General features: G+C 37.9%; 1 protein-coding gene across 1 annotated transcript in view; it reads left to right on the forward strand.

The window, feature by feature from the left end:
* MOV10L1 (Mov10 RISC complex RNA helicase like 1) overlaps positions 1 to 24,508 on the forward strand; it is a gene marked incomplete at its 5' end in the record, with an annotated part of 57,133 nt that overhangs the window by 19,013 nt on the left and 13,612 nt on the right. The window contains 14 exons of the mRNA XM_009582887.1: positions 55 to 146; positions 1,402 to 1,460; positions 2,009 to 2,124; positions 5,556 to 5,586; positions 6,763 to 6,941; positions 7,455 to 7,601; positions 8,296 to 8,417; positions 9,261 to 9,360; positions 9,805 to 9,969; positions 11,436 to 11,609; positions 12,391 to 12,540; positions 14,165 to 14,272; positions 17,237 to 17,374; positions 18,160 to 18,251. Of these exons, the coding sequence (XP_009581182.1) occupies positions 55 to 146; positions 1,402 to 1,460; positions 2,009 to 2,124; positions 5,556 to 5,586; positions 6,763 to 6,941; positions 7,455 to 7,601; positions 8,296 to 8,417; positions 9,261 to 9,360; positions 9,805 to 9,969; positions 11,436 to 11,609; positions 12,391 to 12,540; positions 14,165 to 14,272; positions 17,237 to 17,374; positions 18,160 to 18,251 (1,673 nt within the window). The remainder of the gene's footprint in view (positions 1 to 54; positions 147 to 1,401; positions 1,461 to 2,008; positions 2,125 to 5,555; positions 5,587 to 6,762; positions 6,942 to 7,454; positions 7,602 to 8,295; positions 8,418 to 9,260; positions 9,361 to 9,804; positions 9,970 to 11,435; positions 11,610 to 12,390; positions 12,541 to 14,164; positions 14,273 to 17,236; positions 17,375 to 18,159; positions 18,252 to 24,508) is intronic.

Below are 24,508 nucleotides of genomic sequence, written 5' to 3' on the forward strand. Positions count from 1 at the left end.
GTTTAAAGTACTAAACCATAATCAGTAAACTGACTTTTTTTATCCTGGCAACAGATATGTAATGAAGATGTTACTCTTAAATTTAATGCAGACTTTGAACAGGCTTACAACTTGGAACCCATGGATGTGGAATTTGTTCACTGCAGGTACTTTTATAAGTTTCCAAAAAGCTACATTTAATGATTCCTCTACTAAAGTGACTTTTAAAATATACATGATTGTCAATTGATTGTTTTGGTGGATACAGATGGGAGAATGACATAATTAAGATCTTGCCAATTCTTTCATCTCTTTCTCTCAACACACCTTTGCCACTGCATTCATTGGTAAAAGACTGCAACTGTAGTCACTATGTACAAAGAATTCTTGTCTTAAGCCTCTATAAATGATTGCATCAATGCCAGGCAATGAAATGGTGGGGTGCTTTGTTTTTGCTTGTTTTTTTTTAAGAAAAAAATAGCAATATGGCTGCGAGACTAGCAAAAAAAAATTGCTGATGTTAATCACCCATCCTTTTTTACTTTTGTTTTATTCATGGGATGTTGTTATCTGTGTATAGTTGCTTAATCTTCTCTGTAAAATCAACTTTGCAGAGAACTTCCTTGAAAGACTAAGTCTGAAACACCAGGCTATCTTTGTCTCACTGAAGAGCTAGAGAATATATGTATCAATGTTGTTCATAGCAAAGCTGTCGATTGACACTTCTGCAGCATTGTCCTGGTTTCGGCTGGGATAGGGTTAAATTTCTTCCTAGTGCTGTGTTTTGGATTTAGTATGAGGAGAATGTTGATAACTCACTGATGTTTTCAGTTGTTGCTAAGTACCCTCCTAGTCCAAGGACAGCTCCCATGCCTACTGACTGAGCTAGGTACGCAAGATGGGAGGGAACATAATCAGGACAGCCAGCTCAGCTGGCTAATGGGGTATTCCATACCATGTGACGTCATGCTCAGTATATGAATGGTAGGCGTGATCCAGGAAGTACCGATCGCTACCTGGTTATCGGTCAGCGCGGGTGGTGAGCAATTGCATTGTGCATCACTCATTTTGTATATTCTATCATTATAATTATTATTCTCCCTTTTCTGTTTTATTAAACTGTCTTTATCTCAACTCACGAGTACTCACGACTTTTTCTCACTCTTCCCCTTCCGATTCTCTCCCCGTCCCACTGAGTGGGGGGGGAGTGAGTGAGTAGCTGCGTGGTATTTGGCTGCCTGCCAGGTTAAACCACAACAAGCATATTTCTTAATAGATGATGCTTTTCTTATACAGAACTCCTATTTTTATATGCACTGGTGCATAGTAAAAAATACCAGATACCTTGGAAGGTGTATACTGTTTTAGTTTATGGAAATGTAAGCTTTTACTTTAATCTACAAACTTTTATTCTGATAATAGGATTACTAGCAGGCGATGCCAGTTGGCAGTTGAGCAAGCTATCTACCTGGGTGAAAAAGGTACGCTTCAGTTGACTTAAGCTGTCTAGAGGAGTTTGTTTGTGGGGAGTCTTGTGTTTTATATTGCTTTCACATCAAGGCATACTGAGAAGTTCTTAGAGGAGTTTTCTGGGGGTTTGGTTGGTTGGTTTTGTTGTTTGTTTGTTTGTTTTTTCAAAAAACAACTCTCCAAATCTAGACTAGGTGTCATCAGAATGTTTTCATCTGTTGGCCATCACAGGGGAGAGGAGTGGAAACAAACTTTTGTGAACTGTTTGAGCCAGTAGAACTGTAGAAATCATACTGTTACAATAATAGCAATTGAAGTGGCAGTGTTTTGTGTTACCTCAGAATTTATTAAAAAGCACTGATTTCCTGTTTTATGGTTGAGTAGAACAATCCATATGAACTTCACACAGGTCTTTACCATTTTTACCTTAGTTCTAATAAACCAGTTTTGGCAACTCGGAGAAAGCTGATGTATCGGCAATATGTAATCGGTGAAACATGCAGAGTGTTTGTGCGGCTTTCAAATTTCTCTACTTTCTCTTTCTCCTCTAAATTTGAAGTGTTATTTCCGGAAAGGCTTGTTTTACAATCACCACAAGCTATCAAGACCCAGAATACTACTGAGTATTGTGGTGTTGATGATGGCCTTGAACAATGTTCCCAGCAGGAAAATAAGGTATCTATTCTCTAAATGTTCCTTAAAATGATGAATACCATTCAAACTAGTAACAGACACGTACTGTACAGCTATTGTTAGAAAGGATTTGCATAATGGAGTACCAAAGAATCGAAGTTGTATTCTGCTGCTTTCCAATGACAGAAGCTTTTGTTTGCTGCCTGGGGACAGGGAATTTTATGATAACTGATGCTATTAAGCTAACACTCCCATCTCAAATGGAAAGTGCTTATAAAAAAACTGTATGATTATAATTGGAATTTTCAGATTTGCCTTAGACTAGTTTTCATAGCTACTGTTGAGTAGATACTTAAGTCCTGTCACTGGGGCAGGTAATAATTTTATGATGGAAGGTAATCATCTGAGGAGATCTACCCAGGTTTCCTAACTGCTAGTTAAATTATATGGAGAAGATGCAGAAACCTTTCTTAAAAAGGCCTTCAGAAGGTTACCTAGTCCTCCTTCCTATTTGAAGCACGACTGTCACTGACACTAAATCAAGTCAGCTTGACAGGGGCAGAGGGTGGGTGTTTATTTTTGTCTAGAGGTTCCACAGCCTCTGCATAACCTGTGCTTCACCACCTTTCCACTCAAGATTTTTTCCGAATTCTTCCACTTGCAACTTGTGGTTGTTAAATCATATGTGACTACAAAGAAGAGTTTGTCTCTTTTTTTTGTAACTCTGATTTAAGCCTCATGGGCCTCTTCACCTCCTCATGGCCAAACTAAAAATCCAAACTCTCTCAGCCTCTCCAGTTCATAACAAGAACATGATACTGGCTCATATAGAGTTCTAGCATCCACAATAGCCCAGGATCCTGAAAAGGGCCTGAGGATTACTACTCAGCCAGTGGGTTCTTGGCCTATCTTGGTTCACAAGGTGTGGAGCTTTCCACTTCTTCTTACTGAATTTCATGAGTTTTCTGTTGGCTCTGTTGCCAAGTTTCTCATGGTCCCTCTGAACTGAAGATGCACCATCAGGCATTTGAGGTGTGACTCCTGGCTTTGTGTTCTCTGCAAACTTGTCAAGGGTGTTATTTGGTCTCATCCTAGTCATTGATGAAGATACTGAATAATATTGGTCCCAACAGGAACCCTGGGGTTCTTAGCTTTTGACCAGCTTCCAGCTGAGTATCAAACTATTGATTAATACTGTTTGAGCCCAGTAGTTCAGTCAGTTTTCAGCTTGTCTAACTGTCTGTTGATCTAGCTAATACGTCCTTAGGCTACAAATAAGAGTGATGTGATAAGTAAACTATTTCAAAAGCCTTGCTGAAGTCAAGGAGTATTACAGTGACTGCTTTTCTTTTGTCCATGTAATAGTCTGTCCACATAATAGTCTCTTCATCATAGAGGAAAATCAGGTTGGTCATGAAGTGACCCTTGGTTTAGCCATGTTGACTATTCCTGGTCGCCCTTTTTTCCAATCATGTGAAGGATATGGAATCCAGAAGGATGTGCTCCATGATATTCTCAGGGACTGGAGGGAGGCTGACAAGCTATAGTTCCCCAGATCTTCCTTGTGCATCTTAAATTGGAGCAATATTAGCTTTTTCTTGCTGTCAAAAACATTCCCTGGCTCATGATTATTTTTTATTGTAGATAATAGGCAGCAGTGTCCGCAGTCATATCAGCATGGTGAGTCACATCTAGTCTATGCAGTCTCTAAGCACTACGTAGCATGGTCCTCCCCTTCTGTTACTTCTTTCTTTCTTTCCCAAACTGTTACTTTGCACAGGAGTCTGGAGGCCTGCATGTGAGGCAGAAAGGGCATTGAGTTCTTTCCCATATAATCCATCAATAAATTGTCTTCTCTCATCCATCTGTGAGCCTCCATGATCCTTGAACTGTCTCTCTTCCACCACAACATTTGCTAAATCCCTTCTTATTATTCTGTTCTTGCCACATTTTAGCTTCAGCTGTACTTTGATCTCTTTGACCTTCCTGATTTTGTCCAACTGTCCAAGCAGTGTTTTCTCCTGTCCTTCTTTCTGCTTGTAATAAGCTTTTTATGAATTCATCAAGAAGCTACAAGCTTAGCTAAGCAGGCCTTCTACTGAAATTCCTGATGATCTTGTGCAACAGGATGGTTTGTTTATGATCTCTCAGTAAGCAACTTTTAGCTTTATTGGGCACCTTTTTCCCCACATGGTAGCTTCCCAGAGGATTTTGCCTGGTCATTTCTTACAGAAACTGCGGTTTGCTCTAGAAGGGCTAGAGTTCTGACTCGGCTGCTTTACCTTCTTAGCCTTCCTCCAGTCTTGCAATCTCTGCAACAAAAGCTGGTGTATGGACGCATGCTCTTTCCTGTCCATGAGCAGCAAGTCTAGAGTGTTATTTCTTATCAGTATATCAGCCACTTACGTTAGGAAGCTGTCACCAACTCGGTCTAGAAATTCTAGACATTTCGTGGCTGAATTGCAAGAGGTGTGTGAATGAATGAAATCTCCAGGAAGCCACACAACCTGTGATCAGGACACTGATGCCAGTTGTTTGTCAGAAGTCTCATCCATGTTGTCTTCCTTCTGGCGGGGATTTGTTACAGACTACCAGAGAATATTGCTGCTCTTCCATCCTCCTGTGGTAACAACTCAGACACATCTCTGGTATTGCAATAATGTGCAGTCAAGGAGCAAAGAGACCCAGAGCCATGCTGGTGAGAGCAGCAGCACAGCTAGTTATTGTTCTGCAAGATGCCTGCTTTTACTGGGGCCTTTCTGTTTGGCTAGAAGGATGGTGGAGAACATCACTTGGACCCCTCATGCTTACCCCAGAGCTATATGATCCCCCCTTGATCTATTCAAGGTGTCACTAGTACCCACATGGATAAGCAGCAAAGGGAGTAGTCAGAAGGACTAGATGAGCCTTGCAGTCTTTCCATGACATTATGGCTCTGGGGATGCAGAAAACATCTCTGAATGATACCTCTGTCCTGTACGAGAAGGAGTAATCAACCTCTAACACTCATCACTTCCCTGGATTAGGATCAGTATTATTAAGATGATTGAGGCATCGAGTCCAGAACCTTGCAAACACCACATTCCCTACAAGCAGTTTTCTCCCATGCTGCAATCTGAAAGAGGTATCATTGTTGTTTAGTGGTATGGAATGTGAATGTTAGCTTTTGTGGAAGGAAACAAGTTATTCAGGCATGGCTTCAAAATCCTCATCTGAGCCTGCAAAGTATTTGTGAAATAAATGTTTAATGTTAACATAAGCCAAACTTCTAGAAATCTTAAATTTAAGGTGGGAATTGCTAACACCTTCATCTGCTACTCTGTCTTTCTGTCTCCACAGTAGATATTCTATTTAATGGGATAATGCTATTTAATGGGAAAAATTAAAACCTTGCAACTTCAAAAGTGTTAGTGAAGGTAGTTGCCTGTCATCTTAAGGTTATAAATGCATTTATCTTCACTTGCTGTTTTCAGGTCAGAAAACTGCAGAACAAACAGGCGAAGTGCGTGGCATCAAGGGAGATGAACATAACAGATGTGACGAGAGTAGCTGCGCAAACAAGACAACTTGGTATACTTTAATACTTTATATTCAAGTATAGAGTTCTGGATTGCAATCACTTAGGGCTGAGTAAGATATCTTTTAGATGTCCTTGTGCTCTGTCTTTTAAAGACAAATTGTAGAACAGTACTAGCAGGAAATTTCATTGGAGTCTTTCTGTGGATTACTTAAACATCTTCAGTTCATAGAATCATAGAATGGTTTGGGTTGGAAGGGACCTTCTAGAAGGACCATCTAGTTTCCAACCCCCTTGCCATGGGCAGGGACACCTTCCACTAGATCAGGTTGCTCGAAGCCCCATCCAACCTGGCCTTGAACACTTCCAGGGAGTGTTCAAAACATCAAACATCACACAAACATCTAGTGATATATTTTGAACTCAATAAATTATCATTTTCCAGTCATTTACTGGAAAATTTTTGGTCATGTTCAAAGTTTCCTATTTGTTATTGGGATGCTGTGTCTCATCCTTGGCATAGCTACTTTGCCAAAGCTGCTAAAACTTCAGAAAAGTTTTCAGAAAGCCCAGATCATTCCTATGCTTTTCTGGAAAGTGTGACTTTAAATATCAGCGTACTTAATTGCCAAAGACGGTGATTTTATCACTTTGTAGCAATAGGATGCCTAAAGAAATACAGAATGGATTACCTAGAATGCACTTCTGTCCAAGATTCTGCTGTGGAAAGCTAAAGATAGACTAATTCAGAGAGGATTAAGAAAAAAATTTCAGTAGTTGTGACTTAGTACCAGTACTAGATAACCAGTATTATCCCTGAAGTACCAGTTACTGAAAGTTACTGAAATTTTGCTATTCTAGGGCAAAAAAGTGAGCTTGATGCTAAAATTACTGAATAGAGTTTTTACAGATTGTTGGGTTATGTAGTCATAGTCCTTTTCTGGCCTTCAATTTTATTAAAGATCCAATACACTTCTGAATTATTAATGGCTTATTTTCTACATGCTATTCTATGAAATCAGAATTTTTGAGAAATTCATTAGTTGTTACCACATAAGGAAAATGAAAATTTTTTGAAGCATAATGTGAATTGGAATTGCTTTAATCTATGTATGTTAAAAATATTTATGTGGAGTTTTAATATATGCTTATCTTGATTATAGTTGATGAAACTGTGACACTTAAACAGAGAGCTGGTGAGTTTTTCAATCCTATGCTGAATGAGCAACAGAAATTGGCAGTGAAAAGGATATTGAGTGGCGAATGTCGTCCCACACCTTATGTTCTCTTTGGACCACCAGGAACTGGAAAAACATTAACAGTAATTGAAGCTATTTTACAGGTAACGGTGGATGACAAAATCAGTCATCTCTAATCTTTTCAGTGTTGGAACACTTACAGTTAACCTGTATGTACTGTCATATTTTTTTCCCAAGGAGTTTTCAAAATACTCTTTTTAAGATCATTTTCTATAGCTCCGTGAAAGAGAAAAGATCTTGATATGAATTTAACAGAATTCCTGAATGGCTTATTTTCAAGTCTCCTTGTCTTTGTCTTTAAAGCTTTAGTGAACAGTATCGAACTTGTGATTCCAGTAGTGCACAATATATTCATGACACACAGGTATACATTAATATGATAACCATTAATTAATTCTGCTGTCGGTACACTCAGTTTGAGAGTACTTAGTCATGACTGTCAAGACTAGTGTTCTTGAACTGCAAAAGGATGGATGAATATAACGTGTATGCAAAACTCTTCTGGATTCTGTATTCAGTGAAACAAAATGGGCATGTTTGAGCTATTGCTACTTCTCTAAATAACCTTTTTTTAATGTCCATCTTCTTTAACGTAGATACATTATACTCTACCAGATAGTCGAATTTTGGTTTGTGCGCCATCAAATGCTGCAACAGATCTGATTTGCTTGCGGCTGCATCAAAGCAATCTGTTAAAATCAGGAGCTATGGTCCGAGTTAATGCTAGCTTCAGGTCAGCAGAGGTAAATATTATAGATATCTGCCAGTTAATATTTCCATTTTAATATTTTGATCTTAAAATACTGATTTAGTAATGTAACTGTCAGTGGTTATTAGGCTCATTAGGCTTGTTTAGGATCCAAAGTACGAACATATTACTTCAGCTTTTCCAGAAGATTAACTGGAAAATGTTGATCTTAGTCCTTAATTTGATTGTATGAGCATAAAATCTTAACCTCTTTCCTGCAGTGCGTAACTCCGCAAGCAGCACATACATATTGGTGGGATTTTTAACGTGGTAAGATGCTTTGACTTACAGAGCGATCCTAAAATCTGTTACTGAAGACAAACCTTTGTCTCCAAATTAAGACTACTTACACAGAAAAGTAGGCAAGTAGGATTGTCATCTTTATACAGTACACACACATTGTGTGTGCATTTTATATATATGTATATATTTATATACATATTTGTATGTATATGAAACATCCATATGTTCAGTTTTGATCCTTACAATAAAGAAAACGCAGATGTCTTGCATATGTACTACTTTGTTTAGACAAATTAATGAAGAATTCATTTTGTTGTATGAATGGGTCTAAATCTAAGTGTTTTGCTCAGCTTCTGAATAGTTTTCAGTGGGCTTTTTTATTCAAATTAAAATGTTTAGTGTTAGAGCAACATTTTGTGTTACAAAATACCTTTTTGTTTCTGCAGCAAATTGATGACATGGTGAAACCTTACTGCAAAGATGGTGATGATATTCGGAAAGCATCGTGGTTCAGGATAATAATTACCACATGCAGCAGTGCAGGAATGTTTTATCAAACAGAAATACGGTAGAGTACTATAGATAGGAATATCACTGAAATAGCTGGATGCTATGAAACCCAGAGCTTTTAGATACCCTCTGTAGTGTAACTTGAGCTGTTTTAATACAGTTTATTGCATGTGCCTCTGTTTTGAAATTGTCTTCCTAGCAAGCCACTTAGTTTTAGTAATGTTTGAGCAAGGATTTTCTCCAGGGTAAATTTAAGAATCATTTTGAATAATGTTAAACATTTTTGACACAATAAATTCTTCTCCACTACCAGTGGGAGGCTTGGAAATTATATTGCTGTTGACACTCATTTGGGCTCAAAATTAAAAAAAAAACACCTAAAAATTATATTGTATTTGGATTTTATCAAGTCACCTTTACTAACTGTAAACAGTCACCATGTCAAGTGCTGTTAACTAAAGATTCCTCTGATTTTGATTTTAACTTTGGAAAAGGACACTCTGAAGCCTAACTGGTTTGAGTTGTTTGGTAGAAACAAAGCCTGGGAATTGTCTTTGCTACACCAAGTGCATTGTTCTAATAAAATAGCTGAAGGAAATGGAGAACAAGGAAAGCTTTTCTAAGTGTCTTAACCTTGGTATAAACAATGCTTTAAGATAAGGAGTGGTTGTGTATATTGGAGTATGTAAGCAAAATCAAAGATGACAAATTAAATTTACTGGGTTGTTTTCTTCTATATTCCATGTTGAAAATATCCATCTCCACAGCTCTGTGTGTGTGTGTGGCGTTGCCTGGCACACTTGACAAGGAAATTAACAGAATTGCTGAGGTCAACCACAGGGTGGCAGAATGAACTAATCTGAAAACAGCCCTGTTTTGCGTTCATGTTGTTTAATTCTAGGCTTGGACACTTCACTCATGTGATTCTGGATGAGGCAGGACAAGCAAGTGAACCAGAGAGCCTGATTCCTATTGGGTTGATTTCAGAAGCTAATGGACAGGTAGTTCTCTTAGCATCATTTACTGAAAGGAAAAGTTTGGTTTACTGTTTTTATTTTTGTGAATGATGTAGAATGCAAGCAGCCATTCCCTGGTAATGAGTATGAAATTCTGAGTACTTGTAATAAATCTTATTCATGCACAATATCCATTTCCCACACTTAAATGAGTTGTTTTACATCTAAAACAAGTCTACATTGGTAGGACAGGATTCAGCGTGTGGAAGATGTCAAAATAAAAATATGCTTTCTTAGTTTAAGACAACAGTGTACTTCAGTCCTGGGCCTAACCCTCCTTCACAAACAGATTAGATGTTTGGAGGAAAGCAGAGTACTTGATATAAATTGACCTTTGAATTCTGAAGTGTGTATATTGTTATTGGAACTACATTTTTTAATAACTGTTTTACTACAAGGTGGATTTTTTTTTTTTAATTGGATATACAGATAGTTCTTGTTGGAGATCCAAAGCAGTTAGGGCCAGTAATAAAATCTAAAATTGCACTGAGTTTTGGATTAAATATGTCCTTGCTGGAAAGACTGACATCAAGAGAGATATATCTGAGAGATGAGGATGCTTTTAGTGCCTGTGGAGCATATAATCCTTTGTTGGTGAGTAAAACTACAATTTTAAATAATTTTTTTTTTCATCTAAATCAGAAAGGAGAAACTGGTTCCTGCTGTTTCCTTACCACCTTTTTGCTCTCTGATGCTTAGTGATAAGTCTAGCTTGAGCATTAGTTCTCTAGGAAAGCTTGATTATTTTGAATATATATTCTGAATAGCAAGGATGCTGAGCCCACCAGCATGTTAAAACCCTTCTTTGAAGGGGTTCTCTATTCTTAAGCAGAATAAGTCAAATATGGTGCACAAAGCAGAATTCTAAATAATGGCTTAAAATTCCCTTCCGTCTCCATTGTCCACATTTACCCTAACTTCATAACTTAATTTTCCACAAATGAACAAGTACAACTTGTACTTTTAACATAAAAAGACAAACAAAGCCTCCTCTTCAAACATAAAGATTAATTTTGCAAACATCATGTTTCAGGAAGGGGAAAAAAGAAACTGTTCCTGTCTCTTCATCACCTCTTCCTCTGAAGGATAGTTTCCCAAAACTCTTGTATGGTGAAGTACCTAAGGCCTGTGTTAAGTGGCAGAGGTAGCATAGTACATAAACAGGCACAGATGTTTCAGCTGCTTTAAATTATTGTCTGAATCCGAAATATAGGGCTGAAGTTAAACTTACTAAGATGCCTTCCCATTCTTGTGGTAATATACTTTGAAGAATTAGACTGAGAGCAAAAGATGATTAGATGACCAGGTAAGCAGAGGAGGGAGGAAATCTGATGGCATACTTCAGGGGGAAAGCACGGGTGTTTAGCCCTAGGCTTTAGGTTGGGTTCAACCTACTGAAAAACCTGTCACGCTTCCTCCTAAAATCTGTTACCGCAAACTTTCATTGTTGTGTTCCTTATACAACGCTTAAGGAGAATTGGCATAGTGAGACAGCAGGAAGTGTGAGGGCTTTAAAGATACCATTGGACTTGAGTATCGTATGTTAGTCTTTTTACAGGACTCTTTTGAGCTGGTTGTTACTGGCTGGAATGCTTCCTTAAGGCCATTATTTCATTTAAAGACAAATACATTTCTGGTTTCTAAGGCCAGGTTCTATCAGCTGTTCTGATGTTCCCTTTCTGCCTGTCAAGACTTCCTCAGAAAAACAGATTACATCCATGGAAACCCCATGAAAAGAATCGGAATCTCTTAAAAAAAGATCAAATGTTTTAAGAAACTGGAGAATGACCAATTCATCTATCACGTACATTCAGGTTTTTTTTCTTTTTTTATTTTTTTTCCTTTGGAGGGGAAAGAGGTGGTCCTTCAAAAAACTGCTTTTATGTAGTATTTACTTAAAAGATTACACCTGCAGTTTTTGCCTTTAATACAGTTCTTCAGCAGCTTTAGAAAAGCTAAATGCTAGAGGATGGTAAGGTAGTATCCGCTTGGGAGGTGTGTACTGTGAACTCTGAATAATTATCTGTTTCAGTTACGGATTTTGGTTTTTGTCTTTGCAGGTCACAAAACTTGTAAAGAACTACAGGTCACATTCTGCATTGCTTGCCTTGCCATCTAAATTGTTTTATCATAAGGAGCTAGAAGTTTGTGCAGACACTTCAGTAGTAACTTCATTGTTGCATTGGGGGAAATTGCCCAGGAAGGGATTTCCATTAATTTTTCATGGAATAAGGGTATGTAAAATGTTTGTGTAGTGAAAGTATGAATAAGGAGGCCTGATAGAAGTTTGCTGATGTTGTAGATGAGTTTTCTTTAGAATGAATTCCAGAAAGGATATGAAAAAAGAATGAACTTTATCTTGTGAGTAATGTGACTTCCTGACCATCTGGTTTTAGAAACAACTACTGAAGTCAAATGTTTGCTAAGAACTTGAGCAGCTGCCCATTGAAGTGTATTGTGGAGACATTTTGATACAAATTTAAATTCCTGGTAGATTGACCAAGATGGAGCTACAGTCAGCTGCCTTTAGGTTACTTTTGATGAGAGTTTGCTACATAAGAATGAATACAGGCCTCTAAAACTAGAGGATTATTAAGGCTTAAGTAGGCAGGGGAAAAAATTTGGAAAAATGTTTTTCTTTAGTCTTCCAAGAAGTTAGTAAAAAGTGATAATATCCACTGCTTGGAGAGGCTTGGTTTTGAACTCTTCTACCTTGCACAAAAGTAAGATACCAACTTGCTAACACATGTTATTCTGAGTTGAGATTCAACTCCTTTGTTGCACACTTTAAGTACTGTTGTCATATAAATTCTTCAGCTTAAAAAAAACCAATATAAAATGTTAGGTGATGCTTGTTCATTGGAAAGGGTGTGTAGCGAAGAAGAGAAATTGTATATAACATTACATCACATCACATATTTTTGCGTTTAGGATGTATAAGAATAATCTACTAATAAATATGTAGTCACTTCTGCACCTGGTCTTCATCTTCTCGTTTCCTTTCCCCTAATACAGGGCAGTGAAACACGTGAAGGCCACAGTCCTTCATGGTTTAATCCAACTGAAGCAGTTCAAGTAATGCAGTATTGTTGTCACCTTGCTAAAAATGAAAACGCTGCAGTGTCAGTGACTGATATTGGAGTGATTACACCATATCGTAAACAGGTATAACTGATGTCTAAGAACTTCAAAGTCACTGTATTTCATCTTGTGGTTTTACATTGTGACTGTGGTTTGTTAAAGCAGGGAGGCATATCTCAAAACTTCACTGTTGTGTGTCCTATTACACAGAGTATTATCAATCATTAATGATGTTTCCATTGAAATCTAAACCTAGAGAAAGACAGCAGTAATGGCATTCTACTTTTTTTAGTTTTAAAAATCAGGAAATTATTAAGGAGAGATCTGCTTGCAGTTTTGGAGACAGAAGCAGATTTTTCAGTTGTTGGGAGTAAAGAGCGCAGGTCAGGAATGTATTATTGAACAGCAATCTGATTCTGTCACTTACTCTCTGCACTGAGGAGTGGAACAAAAGAGAAATGTAGTGAAGTAAGTGGCATGTCACTTTGTTATGGCTTTGAGGAGACTAGAGGAATTGGTACTTCTTAGCTGTCCCGTAATCAGATTTGAAGTTTGTGCTGTTATTTAAACCTGTAGAGAATGTTGAATGTCAACTTCAAATGCTGTGCTTTATTTTTAAAACTATTTTTATTCAAGTCTTAAGTATGTGATGTCTGCTTTCATTTTAAAAAGACTCCTTGGACTTCCAGAGGATGCTCTGGACAGTGTGCATATTGTTTTTCTTGGTGTTAACATCTCAGTATTCATGGCCTTGCATGTGTGGGTTGTGGGAAACACTGTGAGGTGTGTGGAAAAGACCAACCCCTTTTGAAGAAATCTCACTTGCAAATTGTAGCTCTGCCTGTAGTGATCCTACTGGTCAGGTGTATGTACCTGCCTATGTTTACAGTTACTGTTATTTCTCAAATATTTATATATGGTATTGATGTGACTGAACCTCTCATACTCCTAAAACATTTCACGTCATTTAATATGATTATGTCCTTCATCTGCCTATGATGCAAGACATATAATAGTAATGTCCGCTTCAAGAAAGCCACCTTGTATTGCAGGAACGCTGATTAGAAAGTAGTCATTGACTGTAATCCTCAGCTTAGCCAGGCATGATTTCTTGGTAAATTTCTTGGAGCACTTAAGGTATAGTCTCCAAGCAGCTTTTAGCAGAGGGTAATATACTGATCCCGCACATACCAGCGTTCCAGTGCATGAGACTCCTTGTTCTCTTTCTCTTTTTCGGAGGGTACTTAAGGTCAAATCTCACCTCTGTCTTTCACTCTGCATGATGCAGTTGGCAAGCAAAGGTGGAATCTCTCCACCGTCTTCTTGAGGGGCTGGGGAAAGCTGCTTGCCCTACCACATCTGTGGTAAGCATGTTTTAGATATAATACACACTGGAAGAAAAGGGTTTATGGATCTAAGTTGTTCTTCTCATTAAAATCCGGTTTATTAAAAAACTGTTGGTTTCTGTTTAAATGATGGTAGTGAGTACTTCACCTTCTAAGTTGTGTAGTAAGCGTGATACTTCTCAGGAAAAGTTGTTGTTTTATTTTAAAACCTCACTAGTGGGTGATGGCTAAGTTTGGTGTAGGCATTCCCTGTGACATCTCTGTGTTAAATCACACACTTGTATATGTAGTATGTTTTCAGTTTTGAAGTAATCCACTCTCAAATGTAAAAATAAATTCCTTCAAACACTTTTTTTTTGTAGGTGGAAAAAATTAGATTTCTTCTGAGAAGTATTGATTTGGCAGATATTAAAGTTGGTACAGTAGAAGAGTTTCAAGGGCAGGAGTACATGGTTATCATCTTATCAACAGTATGTATATTTGTTGTGGTCCTGTGGAGAGTTTTTGTATGTGTCTAATTCTCTGTTTCTTTTTTGATATAGGGCTTTAAAAATAAAAAATAAATTTAAAAGCTATATTTTTGTCAGTCTCTCACAGTATTTGAAAACAGAACTTATTTTTAAGTGCATGGAAACAGTACAGCATCTGTGATTTTGAGGTAAACCTTAAACCTTTGTAGATAACCGTGCTGAATTTATTCTAGAGTTTCATGTGGATAATGTACCTTTCCCTTAAATGTGCATAGGGAAAATGGAAACTGGATGCATTATAAATATTAGAGAGACAACTGTGTAAATCACAGTATTAAAAAGTAATTGCTATTTGACTTATAAAAGCTGATGTAGGTTCTCACATTCTTTTTCACCTTTGGTTTGAGAATCATCACTTAATGGTATACAACTGATGACTTCCCAGACACCAATGCTGACTGTGCCTGGAAGTTGAATACCCTTTATCACAAAGTTATTTATTTTGCATTGATAGGAGAGCACTTGGTAGTCTTTCATGATCATCTTGATGGTGCACTTTAAGTGCTGCGCTGTTGTATTACAGGGATGTTGGTAAAGGTGTTTTCTAGGTGCTAGTTTTTTTAATCTGAAGCTATCAAATGCCTTGAAGAAAGGGTCTGGGGAAAAAAAGTAATCCATGCTGTTTCTACTTTAGCAGTACACTAGTCACAGGCCATCATTTTAACAGTACATCACCTCTTTCATTCAGAGTTAGTTTTGGTTGACTACATCTATGTAAATATGAAGGTATAGGGGCATAAACCGCATCACTATAGATTTTTAGATAACCATGAAAATGCAGAGATATTTAGTTTCACTCTGCAATAAATGGGTCTTTCAGAAAAGTGCTGACAAAAGGGAGCGTTCAGGACATGTAGGAAGATGCATGTTTGGGAAGATGATGCTTGTGGATTTGTGTTGATCCCATCCCTTGCATTTGACAAAGGGGGAAGGAGAGGATTGTGTCACAGAATAATGGGGGAGAGTTGCTGTTATTATTTGGAATCTGGCAGCTTGTCTCTCACCTTCTTTTGCAAACTTGATGACCAATATGCTTCAGCAGATGTCTCTTTTTTCTGAAATATCTTAGTGCATGTTACGTGCAGATGACAAAGATGTAGTCATAGTTTTCAGGCAGTTGACTAGAGTGTGGAAATCCTATCTGTAGCCACTGAGACATCAGGCTTCAGAAGACACTGAGGCTGAGCTGAGGTTAATGCCGGTATATGCCAGTTCCCTCTCTCTAAATGCTAGATACTACTCCAGTGCATGCACATATCCCTGGTATTTGAATTCACATGAAAGCCCCATAAAGGGAGAAACTACAGCAGCTTCTTTATGTCCTACTTTTCTGTCCTTTGTCTTCTCAGGCATGTAAGATTGTTGGCTGGGGCTCTTGACAGGAGACTCTTCTTTGTGCTTCTAAGGAGAAATCAATGTGGAGTCAAGAATTATAAGCAGCAGCTGATAAGTCAGCTGATGGCTACTGGGGCTTTTTGCAGACTGCTTCTTGCTACCAGAATATGTGATACCAATCCTTTGTGTTCTGAGATGACATCCATCAAATGCGCACTGTTGTAGGCACAATGAACTCCTGGACAGAAGTAAAAGTCTGTGCTGGATCAATGGAAAAGACAGTTGGGAAACTTCAGAGAAAGGCTTGCTTAATACTTTGAACATCAGCAAGTGATACCAGTTCAGTGTACGTGATTGTGTTTGAGGGTTTAGACTTTCTCTTGGTGGGCATTATGGGCCCTATATAGCTGTATTTCTACAGTATGGCATTCAGTTCAGAACACAAAAAAAGTCTGCATATGCTTGCCTTTTTCAAAATGGTAATGTAGTTTTGGTGCAGTAAGTCTCTAAGTAAAGTCAAAGATTTAAGTGTTTAGAAGGTGGAGTTCCTGAGGTGTTTGTGACCTGGGATCCCTCAGGGCTGTTCAAGAATGTACAGTACAGGCAGAGCCTGTGTAAGTCTGAGTAATGGCATATAAGGCAAACTGATCAAAGGAGGAAGTATAGACCAGGAATGTGTAGCTGAAGATATGACTAGTACTGGACTACTTCTCACAGGAGTACATAGAATTTCCAGGAGAGAGGAGGATAAAACAGCTATGTAAACAACCAAAGCACTGGAAAGCAGGGTGAATGCAGGGGTGGAGGAACAGTTGTTTTTTGGGTGTCCTTTTGTGGCTTGGGGGAAGTGTGTGTGTGATTTTCTTGCTTGTTTTTTTTTTTCCTGAGGGCAGTGGTACTATGCTTACTTTCTTTGTTCTGTGTCATACCGTAATTTTTCAATCCAGCATTGTATCTCTCTTAAAGTAGTTCTAGGCATGTATTATGCTCCTATTTATAAGGACTCATTATTTAGGTCATGAAAATTTTCTTTTATCAGAGATGGATTCACATATAGATGAAATAGATAGAGGTGAAAATTTAATGAGCAATAGCACACTAGTTGCTTTGGCTGTTTTTTCTAAGCCAAGTCAAAGCACACTGATGAGACTACTGAAGAAGGCTTGCAGAAAGACACACTGTGAATTGTAATTCAACTGTAGGAGTTAGAATACCAGCAGCTCTAGCATTTCTTCTACTGAAAAGATAAAATCACTGGTTTTTAGGAAGCAGTTTTGGTATCTTGTGTTTCAAATTACAGTGGATAGTCCTGATGCCAAAATGAAACTAGTACACCATTCTCTTGAAATTGCTGAAGTTGCATTAGCAGCCTGTTGGAGGACAGACCTTCTGTGGGAAAGCTAACGGTGGGAAATAGTTACCTGAAATCTGGATTATGAAGCTAGCTTGTGCGTTGCTGACACTGAGCTGTGGATTGCTGCAGTAAGCAAATATTATGTTAAAGTTACACTATGGCTAGGTAAGTTGCTTTCTTATTCCATTTCTAAAATTATCCCTAATTAATTTTAGGTGCGATCTCATGAAGGCTTATTTGGTGATGACAAATACTGTTTGGGCTTTCTCTCTAACCCGAAGAGATTTAATGTAGCAATTACTAGAGCAAAAGCTTTGCTGATTGTCGTGGGAAATCCTCATGTTCTTGTGAAAGTAAGTTTTGTTTTTATATCTTTGAATTGCATGTGGTATTTGCCACAGTAAATGAATTATTTTGGGGGTTAATCTGATTTGAGGGAACATCAGAATTATGTTAAGAATTGGTACGCTGTCCTCAGTCCGCATTTGGGAATATCTGAATTCCATAGGTTCCTATAAGTATGGACAGTTCAGGCACCCACACAGTAGACTCCCAAGCACAAAGGAAATTGTAATGCTGCTCTGTGCATACAGGCTTCTACCTCCTTTTTCTCTCTAGAAGAGGTCAGAACCTCAATGCTGAAGTTCTCCAGTAGCCTGCAAGTCCTGTAAGCGTGTTCCGAATAACCTTATGCGATCAGACTCTTCACAAAATGCAGTTGCTTCACTTTTTAAATGGAGGGTGGTAGAAGTGATTGTTCCCAATCAATATAACAGCCTGCCAGGGAGGCGGTCTCCTTTTGAACCCATACATGGTCCTTCTATAGGAATAAGATGAGCTTTTCTTAATACCTGATAAGGATGTTATGTCTGACTTTCCAGATAATAAGGAAAGCAGTATTCCAGAAATGGTCTGAATAGAAAGTTTAGTCTCCCCACACCTGTGTGCAACCAATGTAACTTAACAGCAGCTATAGGTATCTTCCTCCCATATTGGACCATGCTTGCACCATTTGTAGAGTTCTGTTTCTGGAAAAGGTCCTATTAAATCTCCTGTATTCATGTGCCATGTTAGTTTATTTGAAAATTCACTTCACAGAGCAGCATGATTTAAATCAATCATTAATCTTCTCTTGTAGGATCCCTGTTTTTGTGCACTGTTAGAATACAGTTTAATGAATAGAGTTTATGTAGGTTGTGACCTGCCTTCGGAGCTGGAATGCCTGCAGAAGTGAGTGTCTGGTCTTCACTTAACCTTGCTAGCTATGGATCAGTTTACAATATTTTTAAAGCTAGTATCATTTGAAAGATTGATAAATACAACAACCTATGATATCATAGGATTTGATTTTGCATTCTTAAGTACTGTAAACATAATAACATATAATGTAACCATATTTTCTCCCACCCCATAAGAAGAGTCTGAGCACTAGATATTAAATAAGAGCTGTTGTTGACTTTGGTGGGTTTTTTTACGTATCCCCAAATGATGCATTACGTATTTGATGACCATAAGGATTTCAGGGTGGGGAGGTGCAGGGGAAATGTTTAAGGTGACTTTGCTGTAATTAAGGAAATTTGCTTGAAGATTGATTTAAACATGTCCTTTCTAGTAACATAATACGTTGTTAAATGGATATTATCTACTAGATAAATTTTTTTTTATCAAAATCATTGTTCATGGAAAGGTAAGCAAAATTTTTATCTTATTCCCTTTAATTGACAGGTGTGACTAGTTTTTCAATGTTCAAGATATATTCAGTCCTCATCTGTTTTGAAACTAAGAATACTTAACAGAAATTCAGTCCTGAGCAAATCCAGCACCTTTTGTCTTCGGGGAAAGGCACATGTTCAGAAATGGTTGGAAGTTTCTCCAAACAAGATTTTTAATACTTTTTTTTAAGAAGTGAAAAAGTTGAAATTTAACAGCATAAAATAGTAGTGGCAACTTACTTGCTTTTCTGTTTAAAATGTATATGACTTTATGCCTCTGCATAGAACAGTATGCCTGAATCTGTAACAGTATGCATGAATCCTCCAAGCTTCAGAAGAAAAATATTGATGAACTCTTATGTTAGCTTTTCCTTATTCTATAATTTTTTCAGCTTCTCAATTTTCTCAGACCCTTGTAGTGCGTCCTAAAACTGGGCCGTCCCAAGAACATACATGTGTCTTGTAATTTTGTTATGGGAGTGTTACAGTAATATATCCACGGTGTGAACTGGAATGATACATGAATATCTCCACTTGACTGTTGAGTATCTTAAGCCAAGCATGCTTAAAAACCCAACTTCCAGTTTTTAAGGCCTTTGTATATACAGCTGAGATCACACAGGATTTTCTTGGTTTTCCACTGCAGTCCAGCTATCTGCTGTGGTAGTGAGAACAATGCCTCAAATGGTGGGTTTAAAAAAAAAAAAAAAAATTTAAACCATGTTTTATGTTTCTACAAATACACTTAGAATAAAGTATCTTGTTTTATTTTGACAAAATTAAAAATAACTGATGGGTTAGCAGTATTCCTGCTATCAGCTTCATTGGGCACTGTGCTGTCCCCTTAAACAGTGTTTTTCTTTTTCTTGTCCTCTCCTTGGTGATTAAGTCTTGCCACACAACACTTTAGGAATAGTTGGACAACTAGCCACTGTAGTTAGGAACTGCCAGTAAAACAAGATGGCTTTCTGTAACAGACAGAAGTATTTTGGATAGGACCATAGCCTACAGAGAAACAAATGGAGGGGGAAAAAAGATAGCAAGCTTTTGTTTGCTTGTTTACGGACCACTCATATCACTTCCATTCCTGGCGTGCACTGTACTTCTTTCCTCTGCAATGCACAATATGTAGGTACTGCAACTTGTAAGATGGCAAATGTGGTAGAACATCAAAGCCAGATATTACATAAGGGTCACACTGTACTGTGACACATAGTGTAGAGAACCCAGAATTACCTCTCACCCAAACTACGCTGTGTGAGCGTATCCAGTCTGAGTCACAGCTGTATTTGAGCAGCACTTTAGACTATTCAGCCCCGCCTCTTTGGCATGGTATTATGCTGCTTAAATTGCTTTCGTTCATGACAGGCCAGAATAGATGGTTTGTATTGTTGCAGTATGAAGCTGAAAATACCAGCATCGATGATGCCATGCCAATATTCTACATCAAACTCAGGAAGTTATTTAGCTAAGAATCTGTCCTAGTTGTTGCTTACTGAAAGACCTCTTCCTTAGGATTGTGTTATGACGTACCACATTTCATAAACCACTGTTCAGACTTACTGCCAACCTTGCTCTTTGTCAGTGTGCTCATGCTCTCTTCAGAGAACAGGGAAGAGATCGTAATGAAGATGGATGATGCTTACTTTATTGCAAGATATAATCCAGAGGATTGATTATATTATGATACTTAATTAGCTACAGGTTAATAATCTTTTAACTGTAATAGTTTGCATGTTGACATCAGTTTCTACAAAGATAAAAAAACTACTTGACTTATTTTTGAACATTGTGCTTTTATTGTCAAGTCAAATGATAAATATCTATTATCATACATGGTGTTTATTTTTCTATAAGAGTTCTTCGTTTAAAGGGCAAGTACACATTTTTTGAGGGAAGAAGAAAAAAAATCTTTCATTCAACAACTACATTTTGTCAGTGGAGAAACTCATATCATCCACAACTAAAATGTGGAAACCTTTTCTCTGATAGTCTTAAAAAATGCTTCTAGAGAAGTGCTTATGCTTCATTGAGATGGCTGCACAAGCAAGCTTGCACTGTCTTTATGTTGAAGAATGGGAAGAAGGGGGATTTCTGTTCCTGCTTCTAGTGTTACGCATTTAAAACTACATTTTTTTTTTCTAAGCCTGTGCTGCTGCTTATTAATGACTGAGAAGCTGTACTGTGTGACACAAAACAGCTTTGTCTTCCTCCTTCTCTTGCTATGTTTCTCATCTCTTTCTGCCTACCCAGCTGCTACTGAAAACCTTGTTTGAAGAGAGACCTACCCATCGGAATTGTACAGGATTAAACAGTGTTTGTAGAACAGTTTCTTCTGTCAGCTTGATGTGCAGGCAGAGCTGGCTGTTCCAGAGGTGTTAGCTTCAATATTCTAGTCATCTCTTTCATGAAGACATATGGCCTGATGAGCTGGTATGAGGAAAGGGGGAGAAAACAGCTATTGGTTGAAATCATCTTTCATTTTTACTGTGGCAAAAATTTACATAAATTTCTTTTGGGATATGCAAAAAAAGAGGATCAGCCACTGCATGCAAAAGTAGCAATGACAGAGTCAGTTTAGAGTCAGTCTCTTTCTTTCAGAGACAGTCAAACTAAGTCTTGCTTTGCATGAAAATGATGTTCCAGTTACTCAGTTCTGTTTACAGGAGCAGTCTTTTCCCAAAAAAGAAAAAAAAACCAACAACTCTTTGTCATGGCTGTCTTCTGATTTATTAATTCCTTGCCTTACTAAGAAATTACAAAAGCCAGACGGAGGGCTTCCACCACATCTTGAGGAGCATGTCAGAGGTACATCAAGTCAGAACACAGGAACACTATTATAAATTTCTCTCTTTCCCCACTTCCCTCCAAATATTGTTTTAGACATTGCGGGCTTAAGAAAAGTGAGAGACTGAGAAAGAGGCAGTCTGTAAAGCAGACAATTCCTGAGCCATTTAACATAAGCAGTTAAGAGTTGAAATTTTAAAAATACCTTCAAAAGACCAGTCAAGCCATTGGAAAACCCCAGAGGCTTCCTTGCCAGAATCAAAGCATGTAGTATTCAACTGCATGCTGAACAGGTTCCTTGTGTTTTCTCAGTATGTTTCAAAGAGTAGCGAAGGTCTGAGAAGTATGTTCTGCATTGTAGCTGTCTCAACCTTACAGCGGTCCCAACAGCTGAATTCTGTGCCATGGCAGCAAGAGTTCCCTCAATAGATGGTCTTTACTTTTTGAAAGAAATACCTTAACTTGTAGGTGGCTGCATTTAGATCACAAGTAAAAGTAGTAGTATGCACTTTTAATAGTATTTTAGAATATGAAGGCTTTATTAGAGTGGCAATCCCTCATATTGCTTATTACATTTTTCCACTGACTATTTTTAATGTTTTTAAGTTCCCCTTAAATTACTGTTGTTCATCTCTCCGCACTGGTGCAGTGCAGTTTAGTAGACTTTTCTCCTTTAAATAAAATAGCTTCAAGGTGTCAAGGAGTATTGTGCTGCACATTTTGGAGCTCAGATACCAGAATAATAAGTATTCTAAATCTTAATAAGAAACAGACTCTTAAAAAGCAATATTGGTTTTTTGCAACTAACAAAAGAGAACATCAGCATTCATTCACAGATTCAGAAACAATTCATTTGTCTCAGTTTTACCAGGCTTGTTAAAATTTATATACTCTAATTATTTAAACAGTTGGCTTTTTTTTTTTAATAGTAATGGTAAGGAAAATGCAATACGCCTCTAAGCTGCGGGGAAGGGTATTCTTCCAGCACGTGGTGAAGAGTGGGAGTGTAAAATAATCCTTTTAAACTGCTTAAATATCCTTATAGCTTTAAGTGTTGTTATGTCTCAGTATCTCTTTAAAGATATTTCAGTACCGGCTTCTTGATAATTGCTCTACAAGAGCAAAAGGAAACGCTTCCACTGCGGTGTCTCACAGAAGTTCAGTAAGTGAGGAGGTGATGTGCTGTAGAAGGACAGAAGTCAAACGTGGAATGAAGAACTGTATGTAAATAGAGGACAAAGTGCTGTTGAAATGTTAAATTTGGAAAGGCTTGGAATTTGTCAAAAAGGCACAAATGAATAGTTCTAGTCTAGAACTGATAGTTCTTTTAAGGAATACTAATGTCAAGGAAGAAAAAATTAGGAGCCCGAAGAGACTATAGGTAATGAAAGAATACAGTCAACAAAGGGAAAATGGGGAAACAATTTTTAGTTTAAAAAAAAAAAATAAACAAAAGAATTAGTCACTTTTCTAACCTTTACTTCTTTCTCTTCAATGCTCTTTGTATATGACTTCTCTTCCTCTTGCCTAACTGGAAGGTGCAGACGATGTGCAAGTGCTAGAACTGAACAGAAGATTCTTCTCTGTCATCTGATGCGTACACAGCTGGCAGTGTAAATGCCTGAGAGCTGTGTTTCATCTAGATTGTCTAGGCTGCCTCTCTAGCTGATGGAGAGAAATGACTCTGAAGGTGGTTTACTTCATCCTAAAATGTGTCTAGAATATGTGGATGAATCCCTGAAGATGCCTGTCCCTCTCCACTGACTGGAGAGGGAGCCTAGAAACTGAGACAAGCTAAGTTCTGGATCACTGAAGCTAGGTGAGGGCAAAACTGCCTTAGCTGCCTGCGTCATCTTTTCCTAGAAGCACGGGAAGCAGCTCTTCTCCTGTAAGTTAATGAAAAGCAGTGTAGCTAAGAGGAGATATGACAGCGTTTGGGAAAATGACACAAGTGGAATTTTAATTTTTTTTCTTTTGCTGAGGAAGTAAAGGTTGCTGATGTAGGGGTAAACTGGTTTATGTCTGTGGAATACAGTAGCACAAAACTAAATGCTTCAGTGATGACTACTGAAAAGCTGCATTAGTAGAAGAATAATTCCAAGTCATGATGGCAGAGCTCAGTACATCTTGATGTGAGGAAGTATGTTAACAAGTTACGTGCAATTGATATCAAACTTGTCTCAATAACAACAGTGATCACATGGAGAATAAAATAAGGCCTATTTAAGTACAGTCTTACTAGGTTTGTGAATAAATTTAAATTTCCAGAAGCCTGGTACCAAAGATCTTTTTTTATTGCTAAATGGGGAGAACTATTCATTATGACAGCATGCCTCAAATAACACCCACACTGCAAGTCCAAGAGACTTGCATGAATTACCTTAGATCACTTTAAAATGAACAAACAGTTAAAAGTGTTTGTGATGCAAAATCAATATGGGAGTTCAGCAGCTGTTCAAATATATACACTTCCTAATGGGAAGTAACATTCCCATGTAGAGAAGTCCTGGACAGAATTTGGGTCCTTTTTCATTTGCTTTTGGTACACTTTAGTATGATAGAATTCTGTTACCATCTCCAAGGAAAATACTGCTGCTGCTTTTTTTACACTTTAGAGTATGCACAATGTAAAAGGTAAAAGTATGTAAATACTGTGGTTCATGGTTCACTCCTTGTAGTTCTTTCAGCTGGGAAAAAGTGCATCCAAACAGTCTCAAAATTAAGGGAAGGTGAGAAGTAGCAGAAATTCAGAGCAGGAAAGATAGCAGAGGTGAATAATGGAGATGAATAATAGAGAAATATTTCCATGTACATTCTCCTTAAGGATATGTATCCAACACTAGCGTTGAATCTGCACATGGGAATCAGCACAAGGTGCAGCTGATGCTATTCTAGCTGGTGGCTGAGGCAGCTGGGTGGTGCTTTGTGGCTTCCCAGTTCTTCATAAAACCATACAGATGATAATGCAGGGGGGAGGTCCATGAAATG

The sequence above is a fragment of the Fulmarus glacialis genome, unplaced genomic scaffold (assembly GCF_000690835.1).
Source record: "Fulmarus glacialis isolate BGI_N327 unplaced genomic scaffold, ASM69083v1 scaffold15908, whole genome shotgun sequence".
NCBI lineage: Eukaryota > Metazoa > Chordata > Aves > Procellariiformes > Procellariidae > Fulmarus > Fulmarus glacialis.